Here is a 12,500-nt window from a genome sequence, read left to right as displayed (position 1 = left end):
GCCAGTTTCGAATTGCAGTCTCCCGTAGGTGTTCTTTGAGAGTGGTTTTGAAAGTGGGTATAGTGATTCACATTCCTTTACAGCTTTGGGTAGGGCGTTCCACATTGATATGGCATAATTGCGAAACGTGTTTAGTCCCTTGTTTGAGCCGAATCTGGGTTTAACCCTCTGGTGTTGTGATCGTGGTATTCACTGACCTTTGGGAAGTATTTTGACATGTACATGGGTACCTTGGTCGTGTAGTGTATCTTGTAGACCAGGCCCATTGCAAGTTGCTGTACTCTGTCGTCTACTCTAAGCCATCAATTCCTAGGTTGTCAAAGTGGGCAGGGGTGAGGTGGGTTCTAGGAGTAAGGTCTGACAGCAGTAGTCTGACCAGTTTGTTTTGAGATGTTTGTAATTTAGTTTTTAGCGCCTTTGAGGTGCTTTGGTAGCAAGCATAGTCGTAGTACCCTTGAATGAGTGCTCCTGCCAGAGTCTTCAGGGTGTTCTTGTTTACCAGAGAGGAGATCCGGTACAAGAATCTAGTTCGTTGGTTGACTTTTTTTATTACCTTGGATGCCATTTTGTCACAGGAAAGATTTGCCTCTAGGATGGAACCTACAGTAGGTATGTAATTTCATCTTTCCTTGTGACAATATTGTCACCCACTGTAACTGAGAAGCCGTCGGTCTTGCTGAGTTTGTTATTTGATCCGAAGAGAATGGACTCTGTTTTACCCAGGTGTAATGATAGTTTGTTATCAGCGAGCCAGGTGCAGATTCTGCCGAGTTCTGAGCTGAGGGTTTTTTCAACCTGTAACTTGTTCTTGTCAGAGACCAGCAGGGCTGAGTCGTCTGTGAACAAGAACAAGTTGCAGTCACAAGCTGACGACATGTCATTTGCATAAATTAGGAACAGTAGCGGTCCTAGTATGCTTCCTTGTGGAACACCACAGCTCACTGTGAGGGGGGGCGATAGTCTCCTCCCCCTCGTATGTATATTATATATATATAGATTGTCTGCACTGTGCAGCCGTGGAATCGCGAGGCCATAGATTTAGAATAGATAGAAATGGCACATTGTGGTGTATCATAATTAATTTGTTGAATGCAATAGGATTTTTATAACGTTGACACAAATGAAAGAATATTTACACTACGTTTTCTTTTACCTCTTATTTAATTCATTAATTAATTTAATTGTAGGCACTGTTTATATTGTACATAGTCCTGTGTGTTGTATATTGTGTCCTATGTTACTTTTGTGTTTATTGTCTCTTTCTATATACACCGTGGGAAGGGGGGCACGTAATTGAATTTTTCTGTATGTCTTGCACAAATTGGAAAATGACAAAGTTGACTTTGACTTTTAACATGTGTGTATAGTGTCAGTCAGACACTAATTGTAATGTTAAAACGGATACTGCTGTAATATAAAGTGAAATTCTACCATGCCTCAATGTATCAACTTTAAACATACACTAAATGTTAATGTTAGAAATGTTAATTTCCATTATTTCCACCATGTGCAACATTTCCTAAGAACAGCAATGTCCATTCTATCAACTCCAAATCTGTGCTATGAGCTCAATTCTCCCGGTGCATGCAGAAGTAGAATTGCTGTCTTGTTTTGGATGAATGAGTAGAAATGAAAAACGGAAATCTTGTTTTATTAAAGTAGTTTTGACATGTGACATAGATAAAGATATTGTTTCATTGTGTATTGATTAACTTTACATTTGCGCTTCATTCATATTACAAAAGTTATACTGGCACATGGGTCTAATACAGCAATGGATTATGGGTAAATGCACCGTTAAAGCAGTGCCAATGTAAGACTGACTTTACATTAAACGAATGACAATAATATAGTATAAAGTAGGGTATTATTTGGACTAAAGAATGGTGTTGTCTCACCCTACTCGCATGTTGAGGGAGAGCACCATACATTATACACTGAGAAACCACGGCCGAGAGTGAGCTCTCCGGGAACAACCCCACTTTGCCGGTATCACTTAGTGGGGGCTGCACTTGTGCGCTGTTTGGGTGGTTTTATTCCGTGTTTGTGTCTGCTTCGGAACCTGAGGGGGTCATTCTTTGGAGGAGCAGAGAAGAAGGAGACAGTCAAGAGGAGCAGAGAAGAAGGAGACAGACAAGAGGAGCAGAGAAGAAGGAGATAGAGACGATAGTAATGTGTTATGAAGATAAGAAGAAGAAGAAGAAGAAGAAGAAGAGTGTAAACAATCAAAAGTGGATTTACCAGAGACCATACTATACTACTAAACTGAGGAGGGCAGTATTACGCCATGTTGCGTTTTCTACACTGCGGGAAATTCAAAAGAAGAAAGAAGAAGAAGAAGAAGAAGAAGAAGAAGAAGAAGAAGAGCTCATCAAAGGAACTGCTGAGGGCAGTAATACGCCACGATGCGTCTACACTGCCGGAAATTCTAAAGAAGAAGAAGAAGAACACTTAGGTAGTTGTAGATGTCATGGTGAGGGACAGCTGTCTATTTTTGCTTTATTTCACCTCTCTGTGAGGGATAGCTGTCAATCCCTGTTCCCTGTGGTTAATTGCCTCATGGGTCGGCAGGTGTGTGGGCTTGATTGCACCTGATGCAGTCCAGCTGTGCCTATGGCCATGTGGAGTCTATTTAAGTTTGGAGATCGCAGTGTCAACTGCTTTTTCATTTCCTAGTGTTGGTTGTCCTTTTGGTCACGCTCATTATATTGAAGTGTAGTCTGATCTCTGATTCAGAATTGAGCTTTATGGTAGTCATTCTTATTTTAGGCTACTCACGTGATTCTACACATAAACTCTCTTAGTGGAGGTTTATTGTTTTACTTTTTCAAATATAAACTCCTTTATTAGGAGGTATCCTTGTGGCTTATTTACTTTTATACTATACCTCTTTATTGAGAGTAGTCCTGTTTTTTGGGACTTGATTTATTTTCTTAATTGTGTCACGGATAACTTTAAGAGTCCCTGTTATCTGCTCATGACCCACACACACACAGCCCTCACAGTAGAATGTAATACATTTCACGCTAAACCACTCCTTTATCCGATTGCTGTTCTTCTTCTTCTTCGGGTCGCAACCGTCTTCCAGTCTGACTTCCTGTGCTAACGTTCTGATCTACACTGCCACCTGTCGTCACAGAGGGGAATTGCAGCCATTTTGTAAACATTTTAATTAAAAATTAAAAGCGGGGAAAATACGGGAACAGGATGACGCAGGAAGGAAGGTTGAAATACGTGACAATCCCGGGAAAAACGGGATGGTTGACAGATATTATATAGTATAATATTCTGTAACAAAACAGACCCCTGTGGACTGTAATTTTGGTAGTAATGTTGGCAGAGGAAAAAAGAATGTCTTAGGGAAATGTGGTGTTTAAAAATCCCTTTTATTGAAAACCACAGAACAAGTTGCTGCCATAACCTCAGACACATGTTCCCTCAGTTATATTTCGTATTGCATCGCGTCCCGCTCTGAGCCTTACGAGATACTCCTATCTCCTGTGATACCTAATGTATCTCCCACGAACAAAAACACATGCACCCCACCTGTATGGGGCCCCGCCCCTTATGGTGGCACCGCCCATATAACCATGACCCTGGTCATGAAACACCCTTCCTCTATTTTCGTCCCCGCGTATTGGATGCGTGCACCATACGAGCTAGCGGAATGAAAAGATTAAGGAAGATTAATAATGTTGGAAGCTTACCGGAGGTTGCTGGCCCCTGGCATCTTCGACGCATGTTTTCGGCGACACGACGGGCCTGTGATGTTCCTCGTTTGATGACTGCACATCGAGGTTCAGCTGTACAAGGCTGGCTGTCGGGCCAGCTTGTACTCAGGTAGGCCCTGTGTCTTCAGGCATGGGTATTAGTGTTAGTAATGCTGGTTTGTGTTGTTGACACAACCTTGTTGTGTGTTGGCGCCAGGGGCAAGATGGTTTGGTGAACGTTCTCTGCAGGGAACGGTTTCCAAGCTGTCTTGGGCGTGCTGCTAAAACATCTAAAGCTATGCTAACATGCTATCGCTACTGCCGCATGCTATCACTACTGCTAATTGCTATGCTGTTTTAATGTCTCCGCCGTGAGATGTTGTCACTCTTCCGCCTCTTGCCCGGTTCATCAATGAAGGTCAGTCGGTAGCTGTTGTGGGGTTTTGAGTTCTATTTACCTTTTTCGGGTAAATGGGTTGACAACGGGGTAGGTCGTGGCTAGGTTCTAGCCAGGTATTACCTTGTGTTCCGGCGGGGTTTGTTGAACGGTGTTCCCATCTGGGTTGGCGTCGGGTAGTGGGGCTATGGGTCCAGCCGACATGGTAAACATGTTGCGTGTCTGTGCACAGGCAATTGTTGTCTTGGGTTCCACATTGCCTGGCGTTAGGCTGCAGTAGTATAAGGGCAGGGCCGCTTGGGAGAAATGTGAGGCCCTGTGCGTTTTTAGACGCGAGGCCCCCCATCTCCTGGGGCGGCCCTGTGTAGGGGGCTATTGTTTCATTTTGTCACTCTGCTATGAGAAGGTCTGTCTTGCTACAGCTTTCTCTCCTCTCAAACCATTCATACTGACGGTCAATCGGTATACTGGGGGAGTAGTGCGGGGGGGGGGCTTTGTTTACCTTTTTTCGTAAATGGGCTAAACTAGGGCTGGTGTTCTGTTGTGAATATTTTGAATGAAGACGGGTCTGGTCCGTCTCCCCTTAAACTTTGTGTGTATGGGTTTGCTCATTCTACAGTTTTTGTGGTTTAGCTCTTTTATTCATTTAACCTTTTCATGGTCCACACCACAGTGGAGGGTGCTGTTTGCAATCACCACTGGTGCTCCATGTTAACGTCAGTCCTTTGTTTTTGATATATTGAAACAATGCCCCGCCCGGCCGACACCATGGGTCGGCCTGGCGAGTGGCTGGTGGGCTGTTAAGGCTTGTACCGCCACGGTATGGAATTGGCAACGATTAGAACTGTGTTCGAATTGGTGTTTTTTCTATTAAAGAAATGGTGTCTGGTGGAGGGGCCTTGAGGGCCGGCCGACGTCGACACATCGCGCAAGGTTGTTGACGTTATTAGCTTTGACCCAGCCGCAAGCTATAACCGCTCAGGGTTCCCCTCTCCGCAGGGGATTTTGGTCTTCTGCTGGAGCGCGGGCGGTATTGTCCTAGGCCCTACACCGCCTCACACCGCGCAGCCAGAAGAAGAGAGAGCACGGCCTCGTCAGCGGCGATGACGGGGCCCTCGACAGGCGGCCATGTTTCCCCCGCCAGTGGTGCCCTGGTTGGAGAATCGACAGGGTATCGCGAGGCCGACAGTCTTGGCGGCCGAGGGATCGGCCATTTTGGGTGATTTCGGTGTTGGTAAACCACTCCGTCGTCATTTTGCCGCGAGCAGCCCGCTCCCCGCTCAGTCCGCTTTCTGTTACCCTCAGAAGCGGGGCTCTGGGTGTGTTCCTTTGGCTGCGGGCCGCGAACCTTCTTGAAGCGTATGCGGCCCCATTCTTCGCTTCTCATGGAGACAGGGGCTGACACCCAGTTGATGGCTGAGCCTGGGTCTGTCCGTGAGAATGTTGTGCTGTCAAGCGGCTCCCACACCTTGAACTGTGTTGGTTGAGCCTGGTGTTACGTCTGTCAACTTAAGTGTTGTCAGCAGGGGGGCTCGAAACCTTTTGAGGCACACAGTGCGGGCTTCCCCGGCCTCGCCTTCGCCAGGCCAGGTATCATGTTGGTGCTCCCACTCCTGGAATATTGGCAAGTGGTCGCAGCTCACATGGTTTGGGGTGGTAGTGATATCACTGCAGGGCTACGGTGTGTAGGAACCCATGGGGGCCTTACACCTTGCATGTCCGGCTGCAGAACAACTCCTTCAGCATGTTCTGGAGGGGTGTTCAGTGGGGGGGCTTTTTTGATCGGAAGCCCCCCGTATCAGACAGGCCCTTTTCTGTCGGGGTTCCCCCTTGGGTGCGATTGCCTCGTGGGTGGTGTCAGGGTCAGGTGTTCCGACACGGAACGCGCTCCTCGCACGATTCCAGGGTTGTCTTCGCACAGCGGGGGGGACCGGGCCAACTATCTACAGTTCCTGGCGGACCTGCGCCACGTGACGGCGGGTGCGTTGGGAGTGTCGTCACATATGACTACGGCAGTACCATATGTCGAGGTAGATGGAGAGAATGGTGAGGCGGGGACTTGTGTTTACACAACCCCACCCGTTTTCAGGTTTGGTACAGACCCTGTTGTCGGGGTCTCCAGCAGGGACAGCTCTGGTCGACGAGATCCAATCTCTGTGGACGAAGCAAGCCATCGTCGTGGCGTTCTCCTCCCGGTGTTCTCTGCCCGAGAAGTCGGGAGGGAGGGGTGTAAGACCCAGGCTGGACCTGTCCCATGGGAAGGTTCAGCATTTTTTGGATCGTCTCCTACCTGTTGAACACTGTCAGGTGGGGGTCTGGTTCTCCTCCATAGACCTGTAGGATGCGTATGCGCATCCCCGATCTTCCATCCTAGGGCTTACCTACGCTTCCTTTGCAGGGTTAGCGTATGAGTACCAGAGGCTGCCGTTCGGTTTTCTCTGGCTCCCCGCATCTTCACCAAGTGCGTGGAGGCCGCACTGGGGCCTCTGCGTCATCCGGGGTTACGGAGTGTTCTGCCCTGATGACGTTCTGGTCCTTTGCGGTCAAGGTGGATCGTCAGGTCTCGTACCAGGCAGGTCTCTACCAGCCTGGGGTTGCTGTAGACTGGATGTAGAGTATTCCTCTTCCCAGTCAACGGTTGGAGGGCTATGGGCATCCATCTCAGAGCGTGTTGTCAACACGCTCGGGAGGTTCCGTCCTAGGACGGTTACGGCGCTGTCTCACGTCGCGTTTTCACCGACGCCTCCCTCGCTGGTGATGCGTCGGGCCAACGCAGTAGGGGGCAGCTGGCAAACCATGCTGCCCGGTCTGCGCTACGTTCAATGTGTTGGTGTTGAAAGCGGTCCTTCTGGTCCACAAATGGTGTTGATCAGGACGGACGATACGACGTCAGTGTCGTGTATCGACAGACAGGGAGGAGTACGCTCAGGTGCGCAGGTTCTTGATCCTGATGGTGTTACCATCTGGAATGCGCATGCTCCCTCCACTGTCGCGCTTACGCGGGCAGATGACGTATGTTCCAAGTGTGGTGTAAGGCGGGTGGCCAGGACTCAGTCTCCTGCCCCCTGGTTGCTGTCCTTAGTTGCCTCCAGTCTCTCCTTGATAGACTGTCGGCTTCGACGGTGAGGGTATATGCAGCAGCTATATCCTCCTATCATGAGGGGTTTGAGGGGATGTCTTGTTCAGCCACCCTCTTGTGAAGCGTTTCCTGCTTGGCGCTCGACGCGTTAAGCCGGTGCAACGCTCCTTGGCTCCGACTTGGGATCTTCAATTGGTCCTCGGTCGGTTGTCCTTGGCCCCGTTTGAGCCGCTCGAGCGGGCGCCGTTGGGACAGCTGTCCTTCAGGACCGCGTTCCTTCTGGCTGTCACTTCCGCTAAACGCGTAGGTGAGCTCTGTGCTCTCTCGGTACATCCAGAGTGCCTGTCTTTTCGGACCGATTGCGGTGTCACTCTGCGACCTAATCCTGCTTTCGTGCCTGAGAATATCCGGAGTTCCTTCCGCTCCCGGGATATTGTGGTTCAGGCGTTTCGTCCTCCTCCTCACACTGGTGAGTTAGATGCGGGCCTTCACCTGTCATGTCCAGTCCGTGCTTGGGGATTTACCTCAGCCGTACTCAGGATTTCAGGGTTACCGACCAGCTTTTTGTCTGTTACGGTGGGGCTCGTGCTGGTAAGGCACTGTCGGAGCAGCGCCTGTCCCATTGGTTGTGCGAGGGTGTTACCCTCTGCTACACGCTGGCTGGGCAGGATCCCCCTGGGGGCGTCAGGGCGCACTCCACTCGTGGGGTGGCTGCCTCTGCCGCTCTCCTGGGTGGGGCCTCGGTGGAGGCCATCTGTGCTGCAGCTTCATGGTCCTCCCCGGGCTCCTTTGTAAGGTTTTTCCTCATGGACATGACCGGGGGTTCTGTCTCCCAGGCGGTTCTGGGGTCTGTGGCCTTTCCTGCTTCCCGTCCTTTGGTCGGGTAGCAGGAGTGTATGGGTATGGGCCGCAGTGTGTTGAGTCACACGTGGTTCCGCCTGTACGGTGTGTTCAAGGGGTTCTGGCTCCCTCTTGTTCGCATTCAGGTGGAGTTGACTGCGCCCCCCCTTCGTTAGGAAGGATGGGGTGACAGGGCTCCCCGCACCCCTTGATGTGGGCTTACGGGTCCTCAGGGGGTACATCTGTCGGGTCTCGCGCCCGCTCTTCCCCATTATCTCGTAAGGCTCAGAGCGGGACGCGATGCAATACGAAATATAACGATAGGTTATGTAGATAACCTAGTTATATTAGTATTGGCTAAGCGTCCCGCTCTGCGCGCCCTGAGTTCCCTCTTGAGGGATCTTTTCCTGGGACGGGTTTTGGCGAGGAAGGGTGTTTCATGACCAGGGTCATGGTTATATGGGCGGTGCCACCATAAGGGGCGGGGCCCCATACAGGTGGGGTGCATGTGTTTTTGTTCGTGGGAGATACATTAGGTATCACAGGAGATAGGAGTATCTCGTAAGGCTCAGAGCGGGACGCTTAGCCAATACTAATATAACTAGGTTATCTACATAACCTATCGTTCTATATCAATCAATCAATCAATCAATCAATCAATCAATCAATCAAATCCCTTATCCAGATAAGCATCATTGAGATAAAAATATCTTTCAAGAGCGAAGCCAAGCAAGGCAGCAGAAAGTTTCAACATAAAAAAGAACATCACAATAAAATATACTATAGATAAAACATTCACAGCAAGATCCAATTTCAGGCAAGTTATCAAACACGGTTGCACTGTCCGAGGGAACTGAATTCATAGGTGTTTAAGATGGTTTTTAATTCTCAGAGGGTGACCAGTCCTGGCAATTTTAGGTCCTCCTGTTGTAGCTTGTTCCAGGATGAAGGAGCATATTTAAAAGCCCTATAGGCCTATGATTGATTGATTGATTGATTGAAAATTGTATTAACAGATTGCAGAATGGGTACAATACAGTACAGCTCAATACACAAAATTGTTAAGGGGATGCAGGCAGCTCAGCACAACATGACGTGAACGCAAACAAATACTTTAATAAAGGGACTTGTTTGTGTTCATGTCATGTTGTGCTGAGCTGCCTGCATCCCCTTAACAATTTTGTGTATTGAGCCGTACTGTATTGTACCCATTCTGTAATCTGTTAATACAATTTTCAATCAATCAATCAATCAATCACTCAATCAATCAACCAATCAGTCAATCAATCAATCAATCAATCAATCTGGTAGGAACGCTTGTACGCTAGTCTCAGGAGTCGAGTCGGGTTTGTTTACCGGTGACACCGTTGGAACAGCTGTTCCTGGGCTGGGCCAACACAACACAACCACGCTATTCGGGATTGCCTGGACTTCCAATCGGTTGCATATTACAGGTGAGATGGTTTTACAAGTCAGCAAGCTTGTCAAACATTGGAATAGTTTGGATCATTGGAACTACAGCGAGATTGCTAACTGTTTCAGTTATGGGCTAACGTGACGCTAGCTAGCTAGCTCTCTTGTCAATCTCATTGCTTGTGGAATAAATACATAATTTTGATCTGAAACGTTGAATCATGTTCCAGTTTTTCCATTATCATTCACATCAAATCCGGGATCACTCATAATCGTTCCTTCCAAACATTAAACGTAAAATGTTGTGATATTTTAGCTGGGGGTGGTCTTCTCCGATTGAAAATGGGGGACCCTGATGTAAACAAGGCGAAAGTCTTTCTCTGGTCTGCATTGATTGATTGATTGATTGAACATTTTATTAACAGATTGAATGGGTACAGAGTACAGTACAGCTCAATACATACAATTGTTAAGGGGATGCAGACCAGAGAAAGACTTTCGTCTTGTTTACATCAGGGTCCCCCATTTTCAATTCATCATAACATAATATGACATACATGACATACAGATACAGTACTGCTACATTTATGACATACCAGATTTACAAATACAGTATTGTTTGTGATACAAAAAGGAGAATCCCCTTAACAATTGTGTGTATTGAGCTGTACTGTATTGTACCCACACACACACACAGGGCTAACGTTCACAAGATATCTGTGATTTCTTTTTAAAGGACGTCCATCCGTTACCATGGAGCCTGCGTGTCGCAAAGACAAGCCCAAGCTGAACTCTACTCCCACCAGAGGGGACCGCGTCAAGCAGAAATGTGCTCAACAGGAACTCAAACAGCGACAGAGAGCAGAGGTCAGTTCATCTGTGGTTCATCATCCTCACTTTTCAGGGTCACACAAGCCCGGTGTCATGATTGATTGATTGAAAACTGTATTAACAGATTGCAGAATGGGTACAATACAGTACAGCTCAATACTAACACAACTGCTAAGAGGATGAAGACCAGAGAAATACTTTTCACATGATCTACCGTGTGTCGTAGAAGAACGTAGCATTATGTGCAACCTCTCCAATATTTATACAGACTCAAGGTTTAGTCACCAATATGTAGAAGACATATTGATATGATATGACACTCATCACTGTGTCCTTTATGAGAAGGTCGGTTGGTCCTCTCTGATGGCGAGACGCAACAAACACTGGTATTTGTACATTTTGAAGGTCCTTATCGGTAAGCTACCTCCTTATACTACATCATTATCGGTAAGCTACCTCCTTATGCTACATCATTATTGGTAAGCTACCTCCTTATACTACATCATTATTGGTAAGCTACCTCCTTATGCTACATCATTATTGGTAAGTTACCTCCTTATACTACATCATTATTGGTAAGCTACCTCTTTATACTACATTATTGGTAAGCTACCTCCTTATACTACATCATTATTGGTAAGCTACCTCCTTATACTACATCATTATTGGTAAGCTACCTCCTTATACTACATCATTATTGGTAAGATACCTCCTTATACTACATCAGTATTGGTAAGCTACCTCCTTATACTACATCATTATTGGTAATCTACCTCCTTATACTACATCATTATTGGTAAGTTACCTCCTTATACTACATCATTATTGGTAATCTACCTCCTTATACTACATCATTATTGGTAAGCTACCTCCGCTCCTTATACTACATCATCATTGGTAAGCTACCTCCTTATACTACATCATCATTGGAATGGGATTTTCGAACCTATGGAACTAGGGGTGCACCGATATATCGGTCGGGTATCAGTATCGGCCGATAAGTGCCTTGTTGACTGCTATCGGCCTATCGGCCGATAAGCTCAAATGTGCCGATAGCAGTCGCCGATAAATAACCATACATTTTTGTAGCGTCAAAAGGCAAAAAAAAGAAAAGTTCACTCGCGACCTACCTGCACAACGCCCGCCGTCCCCCACACACAAGCTACTGCATCAAAGTTACTTTATGATTAACAAGGCATTCGTTTTGTGGCATTAACGTTATATAGTTAGTGTTACACGGACAATAACATCAGCATATTATTATTACCCATAGCAGCAAGGCATTACTCCGAGTCCGTTCATTAGCTACCGGGAGATGCAAGACTAACGTTACTGGTGAAAATGTGATTTGCTTTGGAATACTCCTTTGCCAACTTGCTGTACTTTGCTTGCAGGTCTGCAGCCATTATTGCTGGATTATGAATAGCCCAAACTTTAGCCAAGGTAACGTTATGGCTAAACCTTTAACAATAGTTAACGCTAGCTTTCGGTTAGCTGTTCAATGCTATTAATAACACAACTCCCCGTCAACACCCTCTCTCGGGAAGATGGCATTTAAGAAAGTATCTGCTGTTAAAATGACACAAACATTTGTTTTGTGGCATTAACGTTATATACTTAGTGTTACACGTTCAATAACAAGCATATTATTTACCCGAAGATAGCAGTAAACAAGGCATTACTCCGTTAGTCCGTTCATAGCTGAGTTCCATTCCGTTGCTCATTCCGTACCAAACTACCCATTCTGCAATCTGTTAATAAAGTTTTCAACCAGACAAATGTATAGAAAGGCTTTGTTTTATTATAACATTTGTTGCAGTAAAATCATTATGTCTCATTTGGTCATGCTGTGGAGCGCTGGTCGGCGGGCCGGGCAGCTAACGTATTCGCTCTCGCAAACAGAACAATGGCGGCATGCCCGAAAGTAGAAAATGAATAAACGCTTGCCGATTGGTGGTAAGGACAGCAGGAGGTGGGTGCTAGCGGTGTGGCGTAATTGGCCGAATCGACTGTCAATCAAAATGGTCCCATTGCATTGGTTGAAAGCTCTGGTTGAGAGAATAGTATCCCGCTGCAGGCCGCCAGAATGGTTCCATTGCATTGGTTGAAAGCTCTGGTTGAGAAAATAGTATCCCTCTGCAGGCCGCCAGACGATACTGGGAGAGAGATAGTGATACCATAAACATATTTCTTGATGTTTCCTTTTTTTAAGTAAGTAAAGAGGCCTACA

At 46.8% G+C, this 12,500-nt stretch overlaps 1 protein-coding gene across 1 annotated transcript in view; it reads left to right on the top strand.

The window, feature by feature from the left end:
• The first annotated feature begins 9,388 nt into the window (after window positions 1-9,388).
• Window positions 9,389-12,500, top strand: part of svbp (small vasohibin binding protein) — a 7,579-nt gene continuing 4,467 nt past the window's right edge. Inside the window, exons 1-2 of the mRNA XM_084316303.1 lie at window positions 9,389-9,480; window positions 10,176-10,306. Of these exons, the coding sequence (XP_084172429.1) occupies window positions 10,193-10,306 (114 nt within the window). The 5' untranslated portion in view covers window positions 9,389-9,480; window positions 10,176-10,192. The remainder of the gene's footprint in view (window positions 9,481-10,175; window positions 10,307-12,500) is intronic.

The sequence above is a fragment of the Notolepis coatsorum genome (genome assembly GCF_963971535.1).
Source record: "Notolepis coatsorum genome assembly, chromosome: 6".
Lineage (NCBI taxonomy): Eukaryota > Metazoa > Chordata > Actinopteri > Aulopiformes > Paralepididae > Notolepis > Notolepis coatsorum.
Note: the sequence above shows the minus strand (reverse complement) of the source record. Positions and strands in the feature narration are given on the sequence as shown.